Here is a 26,692-nt window from a genome sequence, read left to right as displayed (position 1 = left end):
TCAGTAAGTAGTAAAGTGGGCTCTTTTTATACACTTCCAGCTATCCTGCACATCCCGTTTGTACCAGGAAGAGATCACACTTGAGACTGGGGATATAAGATGAACAGGTCATGATCCCTAAACTCATGGTGCAAGCAAGCAGTCCTTCCAGGACATGAGGCTAGGAAAAAACAAAACAAAACAAAACAAAACAAAGCAAGCTGTTGCCATCCACTCAATTCCGACTCCCAGTGACCCTACAGGACAGAGTAGAACTGCCCCATAGGGTTTCCAAGGAGCGGCTGGTGGATTTGAACTGCTGACCTTTTGGTTAGCACCTGAGCTCTTAATCACTGTGCCACCAGGGCTCCTAAGGCCAGAAAAAAAAAAAAAAAAGGCACTTCCAAATACTGCAGGATACAAAACGCCTCTTGGTGCTGTGGAAGGCCTACTCAGATGAAGCCGAACATATCCAATACGGTAGCTTGATTTTTGCCTAAGACAACATTTCATGATTCTTAATTCTGATCCTAATCATTCCATGTTCTGCAGCATGAGAAGAAAATAACTTTCTATATTTAAAAATATTTATACCAAATCAAGATATAAACCAATATGCTAAAGGATAAAGAAATTTCATATTTGGGAAGCTTGCTTCAGGTTTGGGAAACATGAAGATGATAAAATCAAGTGTGTAGCAAAAGAGAAGACATCAATGAGAGTTAAGAAAATTAGGCAGGGTAGACAATACACTATAAAGCAAAATTTATACTCAATGACACAGAGGGTCACTACAAGTTGGAATCGACTCAGCAACAACTAACAACATACTTAATATTTTCTCCATTTTTGTTTTTCTCAGCTTTATTTCTAATAAAAGAAAAACTATTTGCTTGAGATCGTATGGGATACTAATTTCAGGATATATTAATAATGCTGAGTAACTTTTTGTTCTATTAGACTCCTCAGCATTTCTTTTATATTTAAGATTCTGCCTCATACAAGTGGTCAAAACTAAGGGACCCAGTGTCTCTTAAAACTTCAGCAGCTTATACTGGCTCCATTTTTAATAAAATTTTAAAAAGTAGTAGTAAATTTAATTAGTAATCTAGAAACATTGATCAAATACATGGATGATACTTTCAACTTAATATTTAATATTAAGAACATAGTAATCTTTTGCACAAACTAAATTATACCCAAACATTTATTCCTTACAACTGTGAGTGCATTAAGAAAAGGGGCTCTGTCCTGTTCATCTCTGTATTCCCAGCACCTGCACAGTGCCTGATATGTCTTGGTACATGATAAATGTTTGGTGAATGAATGAATGAATAATATAATTTCATATTTCTAAATCGATAGAATTTAAAATACTCTAAAAATATTTGTTTTCCTACATTTTCAATTGCCGGGTGGATGAAGGAATGACATTCACATACTGCATTAATCTTTCTTACTCTCTCAACAATTTGGCCTAACAATCTTTAGAATTAACTTTCTAGTTTGTACACTTTCTAAGAAACCGTTAGCACAGCTTCACTGAAATTTCCTCTTCCCTTCCTTGGAAACCCTAGTGGTGTAGTGGTTAAGAGCCATGGCTGCTAACCAAAAGGTCAGCAGTTTGAATCCACCAGCTCCTTGGTAACCCTATGGGGCAGTTCAACTCTGTCCTGTAGGGTCACTGTGAGTCGAAATCGACTCCACGGCAATGGGTGTTTTGGTTTTCCTTGTCAAGGATTAAGTAAAAAATCAAAAGAATCAAAGATGTAAGAGCTACCAGAAAAAGCCTATGTCCCAGGTGTCTCCAGGGCATTTTTAGCAACAAAGACTGGAGAAAGGATGCATTTATTGCACTTGCTCTACACAGCTACACACCTATGCACAGAATCACCTCTGGCTCCTAAGCTAATTTGGAATTCATTTTCTTTTAAACCGCAATTTACATCATTGATACATCTGGGAAGCAACAGTATCTACCCCTGCAGTTTCCTAATGCTGTAAGTGTATTCCACTGGTCAAAATTCATGTACTTTCGGGTCTCTGGTTCTTGATCTTTCACATATTCTTCATGGGTGAAAGACATATCTACAAGAAAAACACATTGCATGGCCAGAGACACTATTTTCTATTTCAGGCAAGCTTTGCGGAACCTGCTGAACCTAATATTGCTGAACCACCTAAAAGTACATAAATATCAATTCTTAAAGCCACAACAGAACAGATCTAGTACGAGTTGAGGGTTTGGTCTCTTTCACATTCAAATAGTAAAGAGTGTTGCCTGATGGCTTGAACACATCAGGATTAATTTGTTGCCATCAAGTTGCTTCTGACTCCCAGCAACCCTATAGGACAGAGTAGAACTGTCCCATAGGGTTTCCATTGAGTGGCTGGTGGATTTGAAATGCTGACATTTTGCTTAGCAGCCATTGCTCTTAACCACTGTGCCACCCGGGCTCCACATCAGGATTGGGAGAATAAAAATCAGCCTAAGATTGAGGTTCTGGTCTTTCTTCTGAGTTTCTACAAAATCTCCAAAAAGTATGGGAAACCTGTTGATTGTATTAACCTAGCAATGGCTGTGAAGGTCAATAATTCTTAACCTAGGGTTTATTATCAATGCAGATACAGAAAGTCTTAACTTTTCACACTTCAGTCTTGAGTTCTTTTTCTGTAGGCTAGCTTCCAAAGAGTCCTCTTTCACTTGATAATTGTAGGCAGCATAAGGCTAAGGAAAAGGTGAACGTATTTCCAGCCTTATCTGGCACCTGCCTACGTTCATGGCTTAAAGGCAATTCTCAAAGGAAGAGGTGGCAAGGTAAAACAACTAGTATTTGAGTACTTACGTATAATGTTGTTCCTAGGTGCCGTAAAGTTGGTCCCTACTCACAGCGATCCTACATACAACAGAATGAAACACTGCCCAGTCCTGCGCCATCCTCACGATCATTATACTTGAGCCCATTGGCGCAGCCACTGTGTCAATACATCTCGTTGGGGGTCTTCTTCTTTTTCCCTGACCTTCTATTTTACCAAGCATCATGTCCTTCTCCAAGGACTGGTTCCTTCAGAAAACGTGTCCAAAGTATGTGAGATGAAGTCTTGCCATCCTCGCTTCTGAGAACATTCTGGTTGCATTTGTTCCAAGACATTTATTTGTTCTTCTGGTATATTCAATATTCTTCACCAATACCATAATTCAAGGGCATCAATTCTTCTCCAGTCTTCCTTACTTATTGTCCAGCTTTTGCAGGCCTATCAGGCAACTGAAGATATCATGGCCTGGGTCGGGCTCACCTTTGTCCTCAAAGTGACACTTCTGCTTTTTAACACTTTAAAGAGGTCTTTTGGAGCAGATCTGCCCAATGCAATACATTGTCTGATTTACTGACTGTGGCTTCCATAGGCGTTGATTGTGGATCCAAGAAAAATGAAATTCTTGACAACTTCAATATTTTCTCCATTAATCATGATGCTGCTTATTGGTCCAGTTGTGAGGATTTTTGTCTTCTTTATGTGGAGGTACAATCTCTAATTGAGGTTGTAGTCTTTGATCTTCATCAGTAAGTGCTTCAAGTCCTCTTCACTTTCAGTAAGCAAGGTTGTGTCATCTGTATATCACAGGTGGTTAATGAGTCTTCCTCCAATCCTGATGCCCCATACTTCTTCATATAGCCCAGCTCCTCAGATTATTATTTGCTCAGCATACAGACTGAATAAGCATGGTGAAAGGATATAACCCTGACACACACCCTTCCTGATTTTAAACCATGTGGTATCCCCTTGTTCTGTTCGAACGACTGCCTCTTCGTCTATGTACAGGTTCCTCATGAGCACGAGCAAGTGTTCTGGAATTCCTATTTTTCACAATGTTATTTATAATTTGTTATGATCCACACAGTCAAATGCCTTTGCATAGTCAACAAAACACAGGTAAACATCTTTCTGGTATTCTCTGCTTTCAGCCAAGATCCATTTGACATCAGCAATGATATCCCTGGTTCCACCTCCTCTTCTGAATCTGGCTTGAACTTCTGTCAGTTCCCTGTTGATGTATTGCTGCAACTCCTTTTGAATAATCTTCAGCAAAATTTCACTTGTGTGTGATAATATTGTTCCATAATTTCTGCATTCTGTTGGACCATCTTTCTTTGGAATGGGCACAAATACGGATCTCTTCCAGTTGGTTGGCCAGGTAGGTATCTTCCAAATTTCTTGACATAAACCAGTGAGTACCTCTAGTGCTGCACCTGTTTGTTGAAACATCTCAACTGGTATTCTGTCAATTCCTGGAGCCTTGTTTTTCACCAATGCCTTCAGTGCAGCTTGGAATTTTTCCTTCAATACCATCAGTTCTTGATCATAAGCTACCTCCTTAAATGGTTGAACGTGAATCAATTTTTTTTGGTACAATGACCCTGTGTATTCCTTCCATCTTCTTTTGACACTTTCTGCGTTGTTCAGTATTTTCCCCGTAGAATTCTGGGAATTAAATATTTTTCTCAAGAGCTCACAGCTAGTAAATAACAGCTAGCATTCAGACAGAGGTCTATCTACTACATACCCTGGGGAAAACAGAATAAGAGCTGACAAAACTGATGAGAGAGTAAGAAAGGCAAGTAGATGCTCAAATACACCATGGAAATGGTCCTTTTGCCCTTCCTATCAGTGTTCTCTTGGGACATGGGTAGTACAGAATGAAGATGATGTACTGAGTTATTGCTGCTGCATGGATTCACTCCATAAACAAAATTCTACTTATGACAATAAATTCTCCCTCTTACAAGTTACATTTAAATATTATTTCAGCTTAAATTTTCAAAGAATGATCCCCTTCAAGTACAGCTATGATTCAAAACTTATGTCTGATGATATGGTCTACGTGTTTGAATATTAAAAAGTTAGTACCCCTATGAAGGAGATTCAAGACCTTACCATTTTTTTTTTAACTTGTTAGATCCCTTTTTTTAAAGAAGCACTGTTCTGGGGGATAGAAAGAAATAAACCCCTTCCTCCTGATAAGGTCTCAGTCTTGCCTTATGAGAGTATCCAATAATAAAAACCTCAAATCTGAGACGTATATATTTTTGAGGAACATATAAATTTTAGGCTTTGTAAATGGTTTAGGGAATACTGATTAAAAAAAAAAAAGTGTCATGAATTACTGATGGGTTAAAAGGACAATGGAGAAAGGTGAAATAGGAAAGCAGTGCCAAATATACAGAAAGAGTTGACAAGAAAAAGGAAATCAGCAGGCAACCAGGAAGGCAGTAGGTATAAGAAATTGCTATATGCCTGGGGTGAAGAAATCAAGGCTTACTGGAGGGAGGAAGAGACCTAGTCCAGTCTCTGCCATCCATCCATTTTCTAGATTACCCTCTGTTCCAGCCTCAACTCCTATCCCACATCTAGATACACCATACCCTCCAGTTTCACTTACTTGCCCAGTTCCCAAAGACATAATGTTCTTGAGCCTCAGTGCTTAGCTCCCTGCTTCTTTTGGCTTAGAATGTGGATCCAATTCTCAGCATTCTCCTTAAAGACCCAGTGCCATGTCAACCGCCTCTCTGACTGTGGCCCTTGAGCCACCCCTAGGCAAAGATACATGATCCCTCAGTGCGCCTGTACACTTGTACCTGCATCATAGAACTAATTAGAATCTGTTAAGTTTGCAAGTCAAATTCCACTGGCATGGTATTATTTATCTTTATATTCTCAGTGCTCAGCACATAATCAGTTCTCACATATGTGTTGAACCACAGAGTAAAATCAGAAGGGTTAATTAAAACTCTTTCAGGCTGAGCAATAAGAAAGCCTTATCAAAGGGTGTCTTACAGTCATTTGGGATTCAGCAGGCTGTGGAAAGGGCAACCTAGAGCCGGAGTTCAACAAAAAAGAAAAAACAAAAAGCAAACAACAAACAAAACCCCCACTCTCCCTAAGGAGCAAAGTTAAGATAGTTAGTCAAATTATAGGTAAAACCAACTAGAATTTAAAAGCCTATTTTGCATTAAACTGAATTCAATGACTTAGAGTACCAGAAACCCTGGTGGCCTAGTGGTTAAGTGCTAGGGCTGCTAACCAAAGGGTCGGCAGTTCAAATCCGCCAGGCGCTCCTTGGAAACTCTATGGGACTGTTGTACTCTGTCCTATAGGGTTGCTATGAGTTGGAAGTGACTCGATGGCACTGGGTTTGGTTTGGTTTGGTTTTGGGCTCAGTAGAGTACCTGTAAATTACATATGAGCATGTGGCTCATTGGATTCAGACTCATAGCGACCCTATATGACTAAAGAACTGCCCCATAGGGTTTCCAAGGCTGTAAATGTTTATGGAAGCAGACTGTCACATCTCTCTCCCGCACAGTGGCTGGTGGCTTCGAACCACCAACCTTTAGGTTAGCAATCAAGAAGTTTAACCACTGCACTATCAGCGCTCCTCTCATTACCTGTAGTCTGAGGAATTGCAGGGTAAGTAGATTTTCCAGGCACAATGGCTGACTAAGCATATAATGGTACATGCTAATGTCTATGGTGGCAGAGCAGAGCAATATGAGGCAAAGCTTTCACACCAAGGTAGAAAGAAGCCCTTTCCCTTCCCATTCCTTTGGGGTAAAAGCAGCAACAATGACTATCGGTAAACAAAAAGAGCTTCTATTTAGTGGTATCCTGAGTACTGTCAATACAGGAAAGCTTTTTTTGCTCTGCTTTCCCAGTTTTTGGTTGGGGTTTTTCTTGTCTCTCTGCCTTTATGATCTCTCCCCTCTCAATACTCTCCCCTCCTTGCTCACTTTCTACCTGAGCCCTTCATTTCCTTCTCTACTTCCACCATTATTAATTCTTAAATACCCCTTGGGTCACAGCCCTCCTTGTAAACATCCTTTGCCCCAGCATTGGTAATCCAGAACACCAGCCTTTAGTAAGTTCTTAACAACCCATCCTTAAGTTTGCCAAATTCATGGATGTGCAAACATCTTCCTTCACACAGTAATTTCCCAGTGGTATTCTTCTCTCTATGGGGGACAAGGTGAGAAAATATCAATGGTTCCCTGAGAAACCAGGTTTCACTATCCTTGAAACATAATATGCAGCACTGTAATCAGTGGAGATATCCCCGTGAAATACTACCCTGGCCCTGGCAAAGGTGCTGTGCTCGGAAAGCGTACAATCGAAATTCAAACTGGCCTGGGAAAGAGCGGAGGCAAGTAATTTAGTAATGAGAAAAAGATCACAATTTGAAACAAAACCCAGTCTCTCACTAGCAAAGTCAAACAATAAAACAAACCTTTCCTTTTCTAGTAGGTCCATTATTCTACTAATATATGCAGTTATGGGCCTGAAGCTGAGCAGAAACAAGCTGGAATAGACATATCCAAAAGGGTTCTTTGAGACTCACTTTTCATTTTTATTTCATTCACAGCATCTTCTGATTGAAGGGGAGAAGAGACAGGCCCTTTCTCAAGGACGTGTTCCCAGAAGGACTGGCCACTGTCTCTTTGTTATTTGGAGGCATAGGGATAGTACCTTAAATCCGATCAAAACCCACATTTAGCTTTCTTAATTTTACCTAGTTTTAAAAAAATGCTACAGTACTCAGAGGGAAATCAACTTCCTCAAACTATAACCCACTTAAAAAACTAAAAGCTAAACCAAAGATGATTTTTGTTTTCAAATGGGACATATGTGTCATCCTGGGGACTTCCTTTTTTGCCATTCCAACAGCCTCAATTACTTACCAGAATTGTGAAAAAGGGCTTCTGATGTTTAAGCTGGGGTAAAAAGGAATCACCGAGACTCTGGCTTTTCAGACACTCAGAAATTAGCAAAATAGAAAGTAACCCTGAACTTCAAAGCAAGGACAGATAGATAATTGTCATAATACATTAACAAGCATAAAGCATTTGAAGAGTTATGGTTGGCATGTATTGTGTCATTCAAATTTCTTACCGTCTCTGTAAGGCAGATGGAGCCAGCACTACCCTTCTCTTACAGACGTTAAGCAACTTGCACAAAGTCAGGCAGGTTAAATATGTGATTCCTGTTCTTTAAAATTCCTGGGACACTGGATTTCTTGAAAGAATAATCTACTCGTGCTGACTTTATTCCCTCATCTAGTACCCATTTTCTAATCTTGGCAAATTATAATTTGTTTTTTCAGCTATACAGCATTCTTGAAAAGATCACTAATGGTCTATAAGGTATCATGGAACTCTCAGTAGAGTCTCAAATATTCGCAAATGAATGAAATTTCCAGCAATTCCAAGGATTTGTTTCTGGTCCTCATTCTTCTCATTCTCAAGCCAGCTCCCCCTTGAAACACTCTCCTCCCTCATCTTCATGACATCACTTTCCTTCCTCTCTGTTCCTCCCATGTATCTCGAAGATTAAAATGCTGAACACCTACTCATCCTCAAGATGCTACTCAAACGACAATCCTGAAGTCTTCCACAAGCCTGCAGCAGTAGTCATTCTTTTTCTGAGATTTCACAGCACTTTAAACTACCAGGCACTTACCACCTTGTATTCTGACTGTTACTGCCTTTTTCTCTCTCTCTCTTATATAAAAAAGGTTCTCTGGGCACGGACACTGGCTTATTATTTTGTATCTCCTGGGTTTAGCAGAGTATCTGGCACTTACAGATTCAGCTAATAAATGCCTGAATGCACGGCCAGTAAGTGGCAGTATTAGGACCAGACCCCAGCTCTGCTTCTGCTCTTTGCACAGAAGATGGCTCAAAAGCAATTAGGGCTTAAGGTTACATTTTTCACTTTTTATGCTGTGAAAGTGTTCAGGCTGGATTCTCAGATTTAGCTCCTTTTTCTGAATCTGTCATTTAGCAGTGACCTGTCCAAGAGCCGTACTTTCTACATAGAACTGTCACCCTAGTAACAGTACCACACATGGTGTAGTAATGACTGCCATACCATTTGCTACTCCACATTTTTTATCATACAATTACAGAGAAAAGTGCTACATTCTCATCTTAGTCCATAGTATTTAAAGGAAATCTTTAAAACTAACCCTAAATGCATAATATCACTCTATAATAGGAACCTTAGAGCTGGTTCTAAAACTTAGCCACAACATACTTTCACTTGATATCTTCATAAAGGTTAAAGGAAAAGGTTCCAGAATGAAACTGAAATATATTAAGCTAGTCACAAGGAAACCTTGTCTATTCTGAACAAAGCCAGGAAATATTTGCCTATATGTGCCGAGGTCCAAAGGGATCATACCAGACATTCTCTCTCCTTTTCCTACAAATGACAAGAACTGAATTGCTCATCTGAAGACCACTTATTTGTGGGATACATTTTGTGAGTAATTTTATTGGACAAAGTCATACAGATACAATCTTGTGCTCATCAGACTTAGGTAACATTCTCCTGTGTTTGACCGTGATCAGTTGCTAATCAGATTCCTATGAGTGGTCATCTTTTCACTACAGAGGAACTGTGTTTAAAATAAAAAAATATGAAATTCATTCATGTATTGTTTAAATGCTTTCCGGAAAGTGTATTAATTCTTCCTTAAACTGAGTAAAACTATCCCCTACATCTAAGAGCTAAGGAAAACAAGAATATGGACATGACCACAATGGAAAAGAATAATTTTCAAGTGAAAAATAAATCTCACTGTGACTTAAATACCAAGGAAAAATTTCTAACTCATCATCAATAATACAGCAACAAAAATAAATTCCCCAGAGAGGCCTCATGGTAGACTGGAGAGAATGTGAATTTTGTAGAAAGACAAACCAGGCTTTAGATTAAGGGTCTACCTTTATCTGAGTAACAACTTTGTTGATCCTCAATTCCCTCATCTATATTGTTGTTGTCGCTAGTTGCCTTCTAGTCGGTTCTGACTCATAGTGACCCTATGTATAATAGCAGGAAACATGACCAGTCCTGCACTGTCCTCACAATCGTTGTTATGCTTGAGCCCACTGTTGCAGCCACTATGTCAATCCATCTCATTGAGGGTCTGCTTCTTTTTCACTGACCCTCTATTTTAGCAAGCATGATGTCCCTCATTTATAAAATGGGGATACTAATATACAGGTTGTTATGATACAGCAATACTGTATTAAAGTGCTTTGAAAAATTGAAAAGCACTATAGGAATATCAGAGCCCTGGTGGCATAGTAGTTAAGAGCTTGGCTGCTAACCAAAAGGTGAGCAGTTCGAACACAGCAGAAATGCCATGGACACCCTATAAGGCAGTTTTGCTCTGTCCTTTAGGTCACTATTAGTTGGAATCGACTTGACAGCAATGAGGTTGATTTTTTTTCTTTATAAGAAAATCAGATATTACTGTTGTTGCTAGGTGCCATTAAGATGGTTCCGACTTATAGCAACTCTATGTACAAAAGAATGAAACACTGTGCCATTCTCACAAACTTTGCTATGTTTGAACCCATCATTGCAGCCACTGTGTTAATCCATTTTGTTGAGGGTCTTCCTCTTTTTTGCGGACCCTCTACTTTACCAAGCATGATGTTCTTCTTAGGGACTGGTCCCTCCTGATAACTTGTCCAAAGTACATGAGATGAAGTCTCACCATCCTTGCTTCTAAGGAGCATTCTGGCTGTACTTCTTCCAAGACAGATTTTATTGTTGTTGTTGTTAGGTGCCATTGAGTTGGTTCTGACTCACAGCGACGCTATGCACAACAAAACAAAGCACTGCCCAGTCCTGTGCCATCCTCACAATCGTTGTCGTGCTTACTTAGGCCCACTGTTGCAGCCACTGTGTCAATCCATCTCCTTGAGGGTCTTCCTCTTTTTTGCTGACCCTCTACTTTACGGGTAGTGGTAGTGGTGTCTCCTTTACCAAGCATGATGTCCTTCTCCTGGGGCTGATCCCTCCCGACAATGTGTCCAAAGTACGTGAGACATAGTCTTGCCATCCTTGCTTCTAAGGAGCATTCTGGTTGTACTTCTTCCACAACAGATTTGTTCGTTCTTTTGGCAGTCCATGGTATATTCCATATTCTTTGCCAACATCATACTTCAAAGGCGTCAATTCTTCTTCGGTCTTTATTTATCATCCAGCTTTTACATGCATAGGAGATGACTGAAAACACCATGGCTTCGGTCAGGTGCACCTTAGTCTTCAAGGTGACATCTTTGCTTTTCAACATGTTAAAGAGGTCTTTTGCAACAGATCTGTCCAATGCAACACATCTTTTGATTTCTTGACTGCTGCTTCCACAGGTGTTGATTGTGGATCCAAGTAAAATGTAATCTTTGACAACTTCGGTCTTTTCCCCGTTTGTCATGATGTTGCTTATTGGTCCAGTTGTGAGGGTTTTTTTCTTTATATTGAGGTATAATCCATACTGAAGGTTGTCATCTTTGATCTTCATCAGTAAATGCTTCAAGTCCTTTTCACTTTCAGCAAGCAAGGTTGTGTCATCTGCATAATTCAGGTTGTTAATAAGTCTTCCTCCAATCCTAATGCCCTGTTCTTCTTCAGATTTTATTAGTCCATCCATTTTCTTGTGGCTATATTTACAGTGTTATTTCTATTAGAGCTATTTATGTTTAGTTCTCCAGACTTTACCTAAATTCAGAGGCAATAACTGCTCACCTAGATTATGAATTAATATTGCCAAAATGCACTAAACAAATACTTCATCCATATTGAGTACTTAAGAAAGAGTTGTCTGAAAAGCTAAAAGTTATTTGAAATCATATGCTTTTATTACATTAAATCACAAAAAAAATGTTTTGCCTATTTTAGGCACGGAACATATCTCAATAGACATAATGGCTGAAAACAGTCCTTGTTAACCAAGAAAGGTTATTACCACCCCAAAGAATTGTAGTGTTGGAAAAGGATTTGGGTTCTTTTGGAGTTCATCTACTCTAATACCTTATCTGGTTTCATACATAATTTTCCTCTCCAACACACCTGACTGACAGGTGTCCATCTGCTGCCTAAACACTTTCCGGAAAGTATCTTTTTTTGGGGGGGGGGGCGTGCGAGAACTCTGTTAGAAACCAGGCTAAACACTGTCCCTTAGGACTTCTACCCTTGAGTCTTGTACTTCCTCTGAGAGCCACGCAGAACACATTTAATGCCTCCTCTTTAGAACAGCTTTTTAAACTTTGGAAGAGAACATTCATTCGTATCCCTTACCCAACTCTTTTTATCCTTAAGTTAAACTTTCATTAGTTCTCCAATTGTTGTATGTATGGCACATTTCCAGTGCCTTTCCTCTCCTCCAACTTGTCCCTGCCCCTCTTCACTGGAAACTAAACAAGTTCCCTGTATGTGCTCCTCAAAACAACAAACAACCCAGTGGTGTCGAGTCGATGGTGGTATTAATACTTTCTTTGCCAAAAACAATGTATTTCTTTTAGTCCAATCCACTGAGATCTTTTACAGTACTGGACTGTAAGAAAATATATTTGTTTTTCTTCCCAACTTCAAAATTACCAGTAGGTCAAAAGCAAAAAAGAATGCTGTTCTTAATATCTTGACAATTTGATTTTAAGCATTCAAGAATTGATTGGAACAGCTGGACCTCTGGACAAGATGACCTTTAAAATTCTTTCCTATGATGCTAAATCTCAGGAATAGGGACAAACATTCCGAAGGTAAGTCTTCTCATACCATAGGAGTGCTGACAAGTGAGGCCTGAGAGGCAAAAGAGGTCAAGCCTAACCAGAACCTGGAGCTGCCTGCCCTAGCACCACTGCTGGTACTTAATCAAATACAGTAATGACACAACCTGAATTTTCCATGGGAGTCTTACCATGTTCTGTCCCATTTCTCCAAAAGTTACTATAATGTTTCTCCTTAAACTATACTATATACTCCTGGAAAGAAACTCTGAAGTCTGAAGAAGACTATATCTAGTTATATTTCAAATTCCCCTCAAAAATGCAAAAGTAGGACTACCTGTTTAAAAATCCGAAGTAACAACAACAAAAAATCCTAAGTAACAACCCAGTAGGACATTGTACTCATTTAATCCATTCACGATAGCAATAATAACTTCTCAGAGCCCATTTGTGAGGATGCTAGAAAGACGAGCTACCAATCACAATCTCCATGAAATCCATGACTAGGCAATCTGTGATCAAACAGTGTTGAGTGGCTATATGGAAGCTGCTTGTTTTGGTTCCTTTTCCGGAATTTGGGTTGATAAGCAAAAACTGGAGACCCTGGTGGCATAGTGGTTAAGTGCTACGGCTGCTAACCAAGAGGTCGGTAGTTCAAATCCTCCAGGCGCTCCTTGGAAACTCTATTGGGCAGTTCTACTCTGTCACATAGGGTCGCTACGAGTTGGAATCAACTCGACGGCAGTGGGTTTGGTTTTTTTGGTTTAAGCAAAAACTGTATTTTAGGAAATCAAAAACTTCACTTTAACACTTGGCCAAGGCAATTTTATTGGGCAACTGTGACATTCAAGAAAAGTTCAACAGTCTTCTATTCCTAATAAGGAAACCTACGTGAACAGAAGATGTAAAGTCAACTATTTTTGACTGGAAGTTAAGTCAAAGATCAAGGTGCTATGAAAAAGAGAATATGGGGGATCCGGGACCAAACTATGGCGAGAGGATGTAAGACCACAAATGACAGTGCTTTCAGAAAACTTCTGAGCCAAACTAGTTCTTTTTGCTAACCTACCATAAACTGGAGTGTGATTACTTACTAGACAACAAAATAAATACTACGTATATATCAGTGCTTATTAATGGAATCATTTCTTCAAAGAGGCAAAGCAGAAATATTATAATTTCTTGGTAGGAGAATAGTGTGAAGGTACCAGTTATACCTCAGAGAGATAAACGGCTTTGCAGTAATATTAATCCCATTGTTATTATTCAAAATATTATTCATAAAATGAATACTAAAAGCAGCTAACATTACTTACTATGTGCCAGGCACTGTATTCAGTTTTTTATATGCAATCTCGCTTAATTCTCATAACAACCCTCTGAGGTTGTCTTTCATTTTACAGATATGGAAACTCAAGCTCAAAGAGACTGGGTGCTCTGCACAGGATCACAATGGTGGAGGCAGGTAGTCTGAACCCACCACCCATGCTCGTAACTACTATGCTGTACTGTAGTTTTATGTCAACTTTTGATAGACACTAGTTACTCTTCATAAAGGCTAAACACACACACACACACACACAGAGTGAGAGTGACCCTTTCTCCCAAAAGTTGCACTGTATATTATTAATCTTTTAAATTTTTGTCAATTAATTGGGAGAAAAGGAATAACTTGTTTTAGTAAGGTTGAGCATCCCTTTATTTATTGGTCATCTGTATTTTTCTTCTGTGAACTGTTTGTATCTTTTGTCCGTTTTGAGTTCATTATCTTATTGATTTGCAGGAAGTGATTTATGTTTTGGATATTATATAAATATCTGGAATATAGATAAAGACATGGGGGAAAATTAGCTAACTATTAAAAAAAGTTAGATCACTACTTCATATTATACAAATAAAACAAATTCCAGATGAATTAAAGAAAATGAAACCATAAAAGCATAATTCTTTCTTAAGCCTATCTGTCAGTTTCTTGATACTAATTTGTAAAAGTTATATATTTATGTTGAGGAAAAAGTAATTTGAATAGTAAATAGGCAACACAGTGCAGTATAAGAGGACTGTGACAAATGCGTCACTCTATCCCTGAAAATTATGAACATGTCAAATGTATTAAGTAAAAAAAGCAAGTTATAAAATAATATTTATGATCCCATATTTATAAAAGCAAATATATTATATATTAGCTATATTAAGACATTAAAATGTTAACAATGGTTATTACTGGGTGGCTGGAATTTGTATTAGAAATATTAAATACTGTTTTTAAAAATGCATTGCATTTGAAGATATCCCTCCCAAAATGACATAAAAATGGTTAAACTTCTAGAAGGAGGGGACAGTGACCAAATGACTTTTGTATCCTTCAAGTACACAGTGTCCTGTACATAATCATCACCCAACAGATAACTGCTGAATGTAATGATATGAAGAAAGGAGGATACAAACATCAATCTCTATATCAGCTACTTAAGATAATCAAATCCAAAACCTTTGCAGGAAAATCACATTTCATTTATAACTTTAATTTACAATTTAGGAAATGTTATGCTTTTAACAAACAAGAAAGAAATATAAGACTTTTAACGTGTACAAGCTGGGGTGGGGTGAAGGCGATATAAGAAAGAAATCTTAAAAATGATGTATTTTTGAAATAACTTAGGCAAGTATAAAAGCTTATACTGAATTCTCTCAGACACAAAGACAATATCTGATTAAGACACTGTTATTCATACTTTTTGAGTATCTACTATGGGCATATAGGCAAGGCTCTGTGTGAATAATAGAGACATAAACGCTTACAAAGACCTTACAATATGACTTTAAACACACACTTTGCTCATACTGTTAACTATACTAAAACATATAATAAAACTGTAATAATTAAGCCAATGTGTACGGGCACAGGAAGAGACAAATGGATCAATGAAACAAAAATAATCCAAAAATAAAACCATGCCTACGGCTGCTAACCAAAAGGTCAGCAGTTCAAATCCACCAGGTGTTCCTTGGAAACTCTATGAGGCAGTTCTGCTCTGTCCTATAGGGTTCTTATGAATCAGAATCGACTGGATGGCAAGGGGTTTGGTTTGGTTTTTGGTTTTATGGAAATTTAGTATATGATAAAGATGGCATTTCAAAGCTGTGGGCAGACAATGGACTAATTACTTAGCAAACAGTATTGGACAATTGGCTATCTAAACAGCAGAAAAAGTTAGATTTTTACCATGTACCACACATACAAAGACATTGCAAACAGATTAAAGAGCTAATTAAAAAGAGAAGAAAACATAAGAGCATATTTCATTAATACTGGGATAAGGAAGGTTGTCTTAAACAAGACACAAAAATGCAGAAGCCATATGGAAAATATTGATAAATCTGACAACAACTTAAAAATTTTGTTCAACAATAACAAAAAAGAGACAAACAATACATTGAGAGAAGATATTTGCACCACCACCTAACAGGCAAAGGATTAATACTAAAACGTATAAAGAACACCTATGAAGCGATAAGAAAAATAAACAATTCAATAGTAAAATGGGCAAAAACAATACCAATAAGCAGTCAACAGAAGAAAAAGAAATGATCAAACAGATTTGCAACTTTTATAGTAATAATAACAACAATGGCACATATTGCCTACTACGCACCAAGTACTTTTCTAAAAGGTTTAGACACCAACTCATTTCATGTTCACAGCAACCCTATGAGGTGGGTACTATTATTTATCCTCATTTTCAGTCGACGAAATTGAGGCAGAGGTTATAAAAGTTGCTCAGGGACACATAACCAGGGGTGCAGGCCTGAGATTCCAACGCAGTGTATCTCTAGAGTAGTTCGGGCTCTTAAACCTTACTTAAATTACTTTCCCAGGGATCTAGAAATCCAGTGAAATATACTCTAAAACAAGGTATCATTTATTGTCCGAATTGGGGGAAAATAAAGACCGACAGAGTGGATATGGGAAAATGAGAACCACCAACACTGTTGCTGGGAGAATACAATGGAGCTTTTCTACTGTAGTAATAAAACTTACTAAAACATTAATTTTATTCTTTCTTGAAGGTACTACCAAATCCTAAAACCCCTTCTTTCTTTTTCTCTCTTAATCCTCAGATGCCAATAAAAGCTACCAAAGGATAAGTAAAGCATCACTCCCATGCTAACATTTTTATGTGGCTGTTTCCTTTGAGCTTCAGGATTTTGTCAGCACAGGTCAAACTTTCCCTGAAAGCCTTTTTCTAGATGCACTGATGTCATCACTGAATTGGTTAATCCACTTTTTCTTTTAGTGGCTGACACAGGTTCTGCTTTCTACTATTTTCCCATATTTGTCTCTCAGTCTCTTTCTCAACAGGTTCAAGGGCCAACACTGAAGGTGACAAGCTCAAACTTTCCCTTTCCACATTGTTCAGAAGTCATTAAAAAGACCCTTTCTTGTTTTCAGCATTAAGCTAATTCCAATCAGACAAAAGTATTGTTTCTGAGATCTGTCAACTTTCCATACCCTCTGGCTTACTGTCTACAACATACATGTTAAAGAACAATATAAATTACTTAAGGGAAAAACAAAACTCACGTCCGGGCTTTTCTAACACTACAGTCATCCTTATCTACTTACAGGCTTCGTTAACAAGAGAAAGGTACATGGAGCATATAAGAAAAGGCTGTCACTAAACATCACTATGGAAAAGTAATAAAAATTTATCATGAACAGCAGCACGCAAAAGTGATACAGCATTCAATTAAAAAAAAAAAGCATACTGGGTCCACTTCCATTTAAAAAATGTCATTTGTACATCCAAGACTTCCTGTACCTTTTTCTCATTTTGTGTCCTAAAAATTACTACCAACTTGTCTTCTGATGATGATCAAACAATTCAAATTTGCAGGGGTGAAATGGGCATTGAGAAAATACACCAGGCAGCTCAGAGAACAGTGCTCCATTAAACCTCCCAGGTGGGGGGAGCCCTGAAGTGATGACTACATTTTTCAATGAGAGAGAAATTTTACACTATTTCACATTGTATGGATTAGATGTAAGGACACTTTAAGGTCAGCAGGAAAACGTAAAATTGCCACATACAAGAATGCATTTTTTTCATCCGCATCATATAGTTACAGATTAATACTCCATGAAAACACAAAGCTTCTTTACTGCACGAAAGAGAGAAGGTGACGAAAGGGGTGTCACAACTGGCCTGTGGCAATGATTTCTATACCCTACTATAGCCTACGGTATCCCCAAAGTCATCAAATCATTGCTGGACAGCTCCACCATGCCTACGCATTTCGGAAACACAGGAGCAAGCCAAGATACCTTTGCTAGGAGTCCCAGGGCAAACCCCAAAGCACATCCAGTTATCTCACACACAGTTTAGGGTCCTCATTTTTTCTGGAAAGAAAACGGAAGAGTTGAGGGGAGAAGCAGTGGCCATCCAGCGCCTCAAAAGGCCAAGACAGAGTTAGATGAGGTCGATGTAGGACTTCTCCTGCCCCACCTTCCTCTCCTCCGGCCCTGGGAGAAGCCACAAGTGAGGAAGAGAAGTTGTGGAAACAAGGCGGGGGCGGGGAAGGGCAGGGGGCTCGGAGAGTGGAACACAAGCCTTCGCATTTGTCCCACACCAGGGCACTCGCTCCAAGTCACTTTCCGCGTCCCCCCGTGGGCTTCCCGCCAACGAGACTCCTGGGCTTCGAAGGGGCCCACCGCGTCCCCACCCGCTGCGGGCCGCGGCCCCTGTCCGACCTCGGGGTCCCGGCTGGAGCTCAGAACCCAGCGGGCCTTCCCGAAACCCGTTTCCGACGCCCGGAGCCTCCCCCGGCCCAATTCCCGGGGCTCCCGCGCCTCCACCCCCGGGCTCCCGTCAACGTCCCCTTCTTCCCTCAGGACGCCCCTCGGCCCGCCTCCAGCGCCGGTCCCCGCCGGGGTCCGGGACGCCGGTCCTGTGCTCGCCCCTCCCGCGCCCTTCTCCTCAGGTGCCCACCCGGCGCGGCCCCCGCGCGGCTGGTCTCCTCAGGGGGCGGCCGCCTCCCGGTCCTCCCGGCCCCGCCCCGCCCCGCTCCCGGGCGGATACAGTTTGAAGCCCCTCAGGATCTCCCTGGCCCGCTCGTCCTCGGTTGACATGATGCGGCGGCCGCCGCCCGCGGCTCTCACACGCTGGCCCGGCGGAGCCTCGGAGATGATGCCGAGGAGCCGAGGACGGAGCCGCAGCCCGGCCTGGAGACCTCGGGCGAGCAGCGGCAGCGGCCAGATCCGGACCGGCCTCTCTCTCCCCTCAGCTCCCGCTCCTTATCCCTTCTTCTTCCCCGTAGCCTCCGACCGCCCGCCCCTCCGCCAATGGAAAGCCCGCCTCGGCGATTGGCATCCTGATCAACCAATAATAACATCCAGCGGCTTCGCAGGGGGATGGGGAGCGCCAGTGGGAAGAGCCCTCCCGGGGACGTCCCTTAGGACAAATATTTCACTTGGAGTTGTTGCCTGGAGTTTGTCCCAGGGGAATGTTGGCTTCAGAGACTCCAGGGGCCTGCTCTTGCCGCTGGGTACAGCAGGGCTTTGAGATGAAGGCAGGTTGCACTAAGCGATGCGGCTGAGACTACATTTCCCAGCAGTCCAGGGGTACTCCCGGGAACCACAGATCCCGGCACGCAACAAAGAGGCCCAGGGACTACAAATCCCAGCATTCCCTGCACCCCGTTCGTCTGTATGCCCCTCTTAGGGTTTGCAAATTCATAAATTCGCCGTCAGGACTCTCTGGTTTTGGAATCGGAGACTGTAGACCAGGCAGGAAGACCCTCTTCCCCTTGAAATGAAAATGACAGCCCACAAAGAACTAACTTCTCTTTACGTGAAACTCAGCATTCTCCTGCAAATCACGGTAAGGCTGCAAACAACAAACAAAAACACTGATTTAACCATGAGACTAACGAAATGACTCCTTCAAATTGTGCTTGTATGTTGGTCTGGGGTGCCTTTTACGTGGTTTGCAGGGGATTCTGGTGTGTTCGTGCACTGGCCTGGGAAATATATGGATTGTAAACTCAGAATATCGATACAGTTAGTGACTTTAGAGAATTTGCTAATCTAACCCCTGTTGTTTTACATGTGAGGAAACTGAGGCCCAGAGAGGTGAAGACAATGGCCAGAGGTCATAGCAAGCTGGGACAGAGTTAGATTGGCCCTGAGTCCAGGGCCGCGTTAAGGCATATGAGGGCCCTGAATGCTGACAATCTGTGGTGCACCTTCCTCTGTTTACTCACACATTCTATCGGGATATGTGATTTATATCTATATATGATAGAGCCCTGGAGGCACAGTGATTAAAGCGCTGGGCTGTTAATCAAAAGTTTGGTGATTTGAACTCACCAGCCGCTCCTCAGGAGAAAGATGTGATACTCTGCAGATCTACTTTGTCCTGCAGAGTCGCTATAAGTCAGAATCCATTTGAGGGCAATGGGTATATATATATGTCCAAGCTGCACTGAAAGCATTGGCGAAAAACAAGACTCCCGGAATTGATGGAATACGAATTGAGATGTTTCAAGACACGGACGCAGCGCTGGAAGTGCTAATTCGTCTATGCCAAGAAATTTGTTTGACAGCTATTGGGCCAACCAACTGGAGGAGATCCATATTTGTACCCATTCCAAAGAAAGGTAATCAAACAGAATGTGGAAATTATCAAACAATATCATTAATATCACACTAAAGTAAAATTTTGCTGAAGATCATTCAAAAGCGGTTGCAGCAATACATGGACAGGGAACTGTCGGAAATTCAAGCCGGATTCAGAAGAGGGTGTAAAACAAGGGATATCATTGCTGATGTCAGGTGTATCTTGGCTGAAAGCAGAGAATACCAGAAAGATGTTTACCTGTGTTTTATTGACTATGCAAAGGCATTTGACTGTGTGGATCATAACAAATTATGGATAATATTGTGAAGAATGAGAATTCCAGAAAACTTAATTGTGCTCGTGAGCAACCTGTACTTAGACCAAGAGGCAGTTGTTTGAACCAAACAAGGAGATACTGCATGGTTTAAAGCCAGAAAAAGTGTGCATCAGGGTTATATCCTTTCACCATGCTTATTCAATCTGTATGCTGAGCAAATAATCCAAGAAGCTGAACTATATGAAGGAGAGCAGGGAATCAGGATTGGAGGAAGATTCTTTAACAACCTGAGATATGCAGATGACACAACCTTGCTTGCTAAAAGTGAAGAAGACTTGAAGCACTTACTGATGAAGATCAAAGATTACAGCCTTCAGTATGGACTACACCTCAAAGAAAGCAAAAATCCTCACAGCTGGACCAATAAGCAACATCACAATAAACAGGGAAAAGATTGAAGTTGTCAAGGATTTCATTTTACTTGGATCCACAGTCAACACCCATGGAAGCAGCAGTCAGGAAATCAAAAGACGCTTTACATTGGGCAGATCTGCAAAAGATCTCTTCAAAGTGTTAAAAAGCAAAGATGTCACTTTAAGGACTAAGGTGCACCTGAACCACACCATGGTGTTTTCAATCATCTCATATGCATGTGAAATCTGGTCAGTGAATAAGGAAGACCAAAGAAGAATTGATGCCTTTGAATTATGGTGTTAGTAAAGAAATATTGAATATACCATGTACTGCCAGAAGGACAAATTTGTCTTGGAAGTAGTATAGTCATGATGCTCACTAGAAGCAAGGATGGCGAGACTTTGTCTCACATACTTTGGGAGTATTATCAGGAGGGACCAGTCACTGGAGAAGGACATCATGCTTGGTAGAATAGCACGTCAGTGAAAAAGAGGAAGACCTTCAACGAGATGGATTGACACAGTGGCTGCAACATTGGGCTCAAGCATAAAGATTGTGAGGATGGTGCAGGACTGGGGAGTGTTTTGTTCTGTTGTACATAGGGTTGCTGTCTTGGTTATCGAGTACTGGTTGTAACAGAAACACCACAAGTGGATGGCTTTAACAAAGAGAAATTTATTTTCTCACAGTCTAGTAAAAAAAAAAAAAATTTTTTTTTTTTTTTAGTAGGCTACCTGTCCAAATTCAGGGCATCGGTTCCAGGGGAAGCCTCTCTCCCTGTCGGCTCTGGAGGAAGGCCCTTCTCATCAATCTTCCCCTGGACTAGGAGCTTCTCCATGCAGGAACCCTGGGTCCAAAGGCCACATTCTGATCCTGGTGCTGCTTTCTTGGTGGTATGAGGTCCCCCATTCTCTGCTCAATTCCCTTTCCGTTTATCTCTTGAGAGATACAATGTGGTGCAGATCACACCCCAGGGGAACTCCCTTTACATGGATCAGGAATGTGACCTGGGTAAGGGTATTACACCCTATCCTAATCCTTTTTAACGTAATCTAATCATGCTTCATTAACCCCAGGCAGAGATTAGGATTTACAACGTATAGGAAAATTATATCAATCACAAAATGGAGGACAACCACACAATACTGGGAATCATGGCATAACCAAGTTAATATACATTTTTTGGGGACACAATTCAATCCATGACAGTTGCTGTGAGTTGAAACCGACTAGACGGCACTTAAAAATAACAATATCTGTGTGTGTGTCTTAGCTATCCATGATGTAATTTCTTTTTAAATGCGACTATAATATGGAGTGCAGAAGTGGCGTATGCCATTTTAATGGAATGAGATGAGCTGGATTATAAAATATTGAGTGGTTGTGGGGAACTAAGATTTATACTATATACCACATTTTCTACAAAAAGAATATGCCACGTACTTTACAACAAAGAAAATAAGTCAGTGAGCTTAGTTGTTTCAACAATCAATGTAAAATTCTGTTGATCTCCCACAATGAAAAATTGACTTATTAATTTTGCTTTAAATGCCTCATACTTCAATTCTGATGCTTGTTTTGTTATAAATGGTATAATTATAAATGAACAAATGAAAAGATGTCATAAAAGAAAATTTAACGATCAGAAAACATATTACAACAAATTATTTTATTTTTAGATAGATATTTCACCTCTAAAATGTTATAATTAGAAACATTTCTATTCTTTGCTCTTACAGATTCTTCAATGATTTCATCACAATTAAGCTGCTGAACAATATCTACTTCCATACATAATAAGAATAATGAATCGTGCCTTTCTTGAACCATTGTTGTATGCTGAGGGGTTTTGAGTCTCTTTAAGGATGAAAATGAGCATTCTGTTGTACAGTTTGGGATCATTAAAGTTAGGAATATGTGTAAAGAATTTTCAACATTGGCAAATATGCATTGTATTTTATCTTCTATTATGGAATCATACATGCCTACGTGAGTAAAATTTGTCTTTCCCGAATCTGTAAACTTAGTTCTCATGTAAGAATGAGATTGTCATGCTTCTCTGTAAAGGTTTGTATTTTAGTCATTGGGATAAGCCTGCATTAATTTCTTGGATGCCTCCATGCATTCTTCCTCAGGTATATCCATGTTGTTTAAGAAGAAAAATCTATTTGAAAGAACTTCCTATACTTTCACCCTTCTTTTCTTGCAAGATTCAAGTTTGTCAATGATGGTGTAGTGTGTGGTCACATGAAATTGATCTCTGGCACTCAACAATATTTTGGAACACTTCCATCATTTATTTGTTTCTTGCTAATGCTTCTGCAACAGTGAACTGCTTGATAATCAATATTCAGTAGGATTTGTTTTGTTGTGTTGTCAAAATTTTCTCTTAAATTACGTAAATTCCCTGTTAATGACTGGTAGAGAGCTGTGCGTGTCTTTAAATTTACTTCTAAATCTTGGAGAGCTTGACTTGTCCAATGAAAATGATGCAATATATTAGTCCACATAACCAACATAAATACATACTCTAGCATTTGCATTTTATTGGCGATGTTTTCAGTTTCTCTTTTGGTACCTCCTTTTTGTGTCTGGTCTTCAGCAATATTTTCTAAGACATCTAGAATCTGAGTGTATGATTCCTAGGTCAATGAATCCAGGCTATGGGAGAAACAGCAGCATATATGGGATGCTAGTTTAGAGCATGTACAGCTTCCTGGAGAACATTGCCCCAACCCTGCAAGGTATTGCCACCTAGCTGGCACCGTAATTGTGTGTTTAGAAGGCCATTCAACCATTCTATCAAACCAGCTGCTTCAGGATGATGGGGGAACATTATAAGACCAGTGAATTCCATGAGCATGGGCCCACTGCCACACTTCATTAGCTGTGAAGTGAGTCCTTTGATCCAAGGCGATGTTTTGTGGGGTACCATGATAGTGGATAAGTTTTCTGTAAGTCACTGGTGGTAGTTTTGGCAGAAGCTTTACATGCAGGGAAGGCAAATTCATATCCAGAGTAAGTGTCTATTCCAATAAGAACGAAGCGCTGCCCTTTCCATGATGGAAGCGGCCCAATGTAATCAACCTGCCCCCAGATCACCAGGAGGAATGATGCCGCACCGAAGACTCAGTGTTGGTCTCTGCTACTGGCAAATTGGGTACTGTGGTGTGATGGATCTCTTTTGTGTGGCCTTTTTCGCCATGGTCTGGTAACTCCCACCTAAGTGATTGGGTGGGATTGTGGAAGTAGGGTAATTGTGGCCCACCAAGGGGATCGGTCAGTTTTGCCATCCCACTGGGCTTGAAATGAGCCATCCCAGAAGCAGGAAGGAGAGGATCCCACCACCACCAGTAAAGAACAGTCAAGAGCGGAGTATGTCCTTTGAACCTGGAATTCCTGCACTGAGAAGTTCCTGGAACTAGGAGACTGACTTCGAGAAGTCACTAACACTGAAGTCAGCAAGAAGTGGTGGCAGAGAAGTGGCAACAGGAGAGATTGGCAGGAGACAGTGTGGTGGGCTTCCCAGCCTACAGAGCAAGAAAGCTGGCTTGCTGGTGGAGTGGAGTGCTTCTAGGCACTTACCAGCAGAGCTAAAAGAGCTTTGTAACACTTGCCTGAGCAGGGCAGAGGCCGAGGGCCAGGCAGAGGCCTGCCTGAGAGCACAGCTAGGAAGAGGCTGCCCTGACCAAAGAACCGTATCCTGAGCATTCCTGAACCTGAACTGTAACCTGTTACTTCCCTAATAAACCCCATAATCGAGAGTATTGTCTGTGAGTTCTGTGTGGCCGTTGCAGTGAATTATCAAACCCAGTAGAGAAGTAGAGACTGCTGTGGGAGGGACAACTGGTGTCAGAATTGGTAAAGATGGTGGAGAGAAGGGTCATGTCTGACCTCTGCCTCATGGGAATCAGTCTTGGGCTGTTGATCTTTATTTTTCTTCTTCCTTGTGAAGTTAGAGGAGGTCAGACACTGCCCCTGTACCATTTGTACAGGCACTCAGTAGTGGCTGTATCCAAGTCAACCTAGGTGAGTGGAAGTCCATGTTGCTGAGCCCATGCATAACCTCCATCCCTGCTACCATGGCCACTTTGTTCATGAGTCCATTGGGCAATGACGGGAGTGTCTGGGGAAAGAAGATAACTGGTTTCCATGGAATGCGTCATTCTATCCACTTGATAAAATCCTCCTCTGCTGAGTTCACCCTTTGATGAGCATTCACATGAGACACAAATATCTTGACTTCTTTGGCCCACTTAGAGAGGTCTAGCCACATACCTCTGCCCTATACCTCCTTGTAAAAACAGCTTGGGGGCACTGTCTGACCTCCTCTTACTTCACAAGGGGAAAGGAGAATCAAGATTAACAGCCCAAGGCTGATTCCCATGAGGTGGAGGTCAGACATGCCTCCTCTCTCTGCCATCTTTATTAATTCTGACACCAGCCATCCCTCCCATGGCACTCTTTACTGGGTGGCACTCTTTACTGGGTGGCACTCTCTACTGGGTTTGATAATTTATTGCGATAGCCACAAAGCACTCACAGACCATACTCACAATTATGGAGTTTATTAGGGAAGCAACAGTTACAATTCAGGCTCAAGAATACTCAGGATACAGTTTTTCCATCAGGATAGCCTCTCTGCAGCTGTGTTCACAGGCATGCCTCTCCTTGGCCCTCAGTCTCTGCTTAAAGGCACTTGGCTTTCTCTCACCATGGGCCAGGAAGCCTACCACGCCATCTTCTGCTACCAGGTCTCTGCTGCTGGGTCTCTCCTGCTGGTCTCTCCTCCCTTAGTGGTGGGTTCCTCCTCTCTGCTCTGGAATTGGCTCTCTTTTAAGGCAAAACTGGATAATTCCCTTGGTAGGACACAACTACCCTATCACACAATCATCTGGTGGGAGTTACAAGACCATGTTTAGAAAGGCCACATAAAAGTAATCAATGAGTAATCAATTGCACTTCATTCCTTGTCACCAATTTTCCAATCACGTTCCTTCCAAGTCCCTGACCATCCAGCCAAACCACTGACCACAGCCCATGAATCAGTATACAGTTGCACACCTGGCCATTTCTCCTTTCAAGCAAAGTGAACAACCAGCTGCACTGCTTGAAGTTCTGCCCACTGGGGAATCTCCCTTCACTACTGTCCTTCAGGGAAGTCCCAGAAAGGAGCTGTAGTGCTGCCACTGTCCACTTTTGAGTGGTGCCTGCATATTGTGCAGAACCATCTGTAAACCAGGCACAAATTTTCTCTCCCTCAGTCAACTGACAGTAAGGAACTCTCCATGAGACCATAGGTGCAGACTGGGAGAGGGCAGATAATGTGACAGCAGTGAAGACCATAGTCATTTGGGCCACTTCCTCATACACCTTACTTGTGCCTTCAGGTCATGCTTTTACACTGCCTGGTCCTGATTTCGTATATACCACTTCCATTTAATGATGGAGTGCTGCTGTGCATGTCTGACATATGACTCTGTGGGTCAGACAATACTCACTTCATGATGGACAGCTCAGGCTGCATGTGACTTAGTGTCCCATGGTTAAGCGTTCAGTCTCTGCTAAGGCCCTGTAACAAGCCAAAAGCTGTTTCTCAAAAGAAGAGTAGTTATCTGCAGAGGATGGCAGGGCTTTCCTCTAAAATCCTAGGGGTCTGCCCTTTGATTCACCAATAGGGTCCTGCCAAAGATACCAAACAGCATCTCTATCTGCCACTGAGACTTAACGCACCATTGGATGAGCTGGATCATATGACCCAAGTGTCAGAGCTGCTGGCAAGGCAGCTGGAACCTGTTGCAGAGCCCTCTTTTGGTCTGGGCCCCACTCAAAAC

The 26,692-nt window shown here is 41.1% G+C and overlaps 1 protein-coding gene and 1 long non-coding RNA gene across 2 annotated transcripts in view; one reads left to right on the top strand and one right to left on the bottom strand.

Moving 5' to 3' along the window:
* The window catches only part of PDE6D (phosphodiesterase 6D), a 54,067-nt gene extending 35,233 nt beyond the window's left edge, over window positions 1-18,834 (bottom strand). The window contains exon 1 of the mRNA XM_003417914.4: window positions 18,629-18,834. Within this exon, the coding sequence (XP_003417962.2) occupies window positions 18,629-18,678 (50 nt within the window). The 5' untranslated portion in view covers window positions 18,679-18,834. The remainder of the gene's footprint in view (window positions 1-18,628) is intronic.
* Window positions 18,835-18,878: 44 nt separating this feature from the next.
* On the top strand, window positions 18,879-25,599 carry LOC135231516 (uncharacterized). The gene is made up of 3 exons (XR_010322207.1): window positions 18,879-19,429; window positions 21,585-21,751; window positions 22,598-25,599. It is a non-coding gene; the product is annotated as an uncharacterized LOC135231516 (long non-coding RNA).
* The last annotated feature ends 1,093 nt before the right edge of the window (window positions 25,600-26,692 follow it).

This window comes from Loxodonta africana, chromosome 6 (genome assembly GCF_030014295.1).
Source record: "Loxodonta africana isolate mLoxAfr1 chromosome 6, mLoxAfr1.hap2, whole genome shotgun sequence".
Lineage (NCBI taxonomy): Eukaryota > Metazoa > Chordata > Mammalia > Proboscidea > Elephantidae > Loxodonta > Loxodonta africana.
Note: the sequence above shows the minus strand (reverse complement) of the source record. Positions and strands in the feature narration are given on the sequence as shown.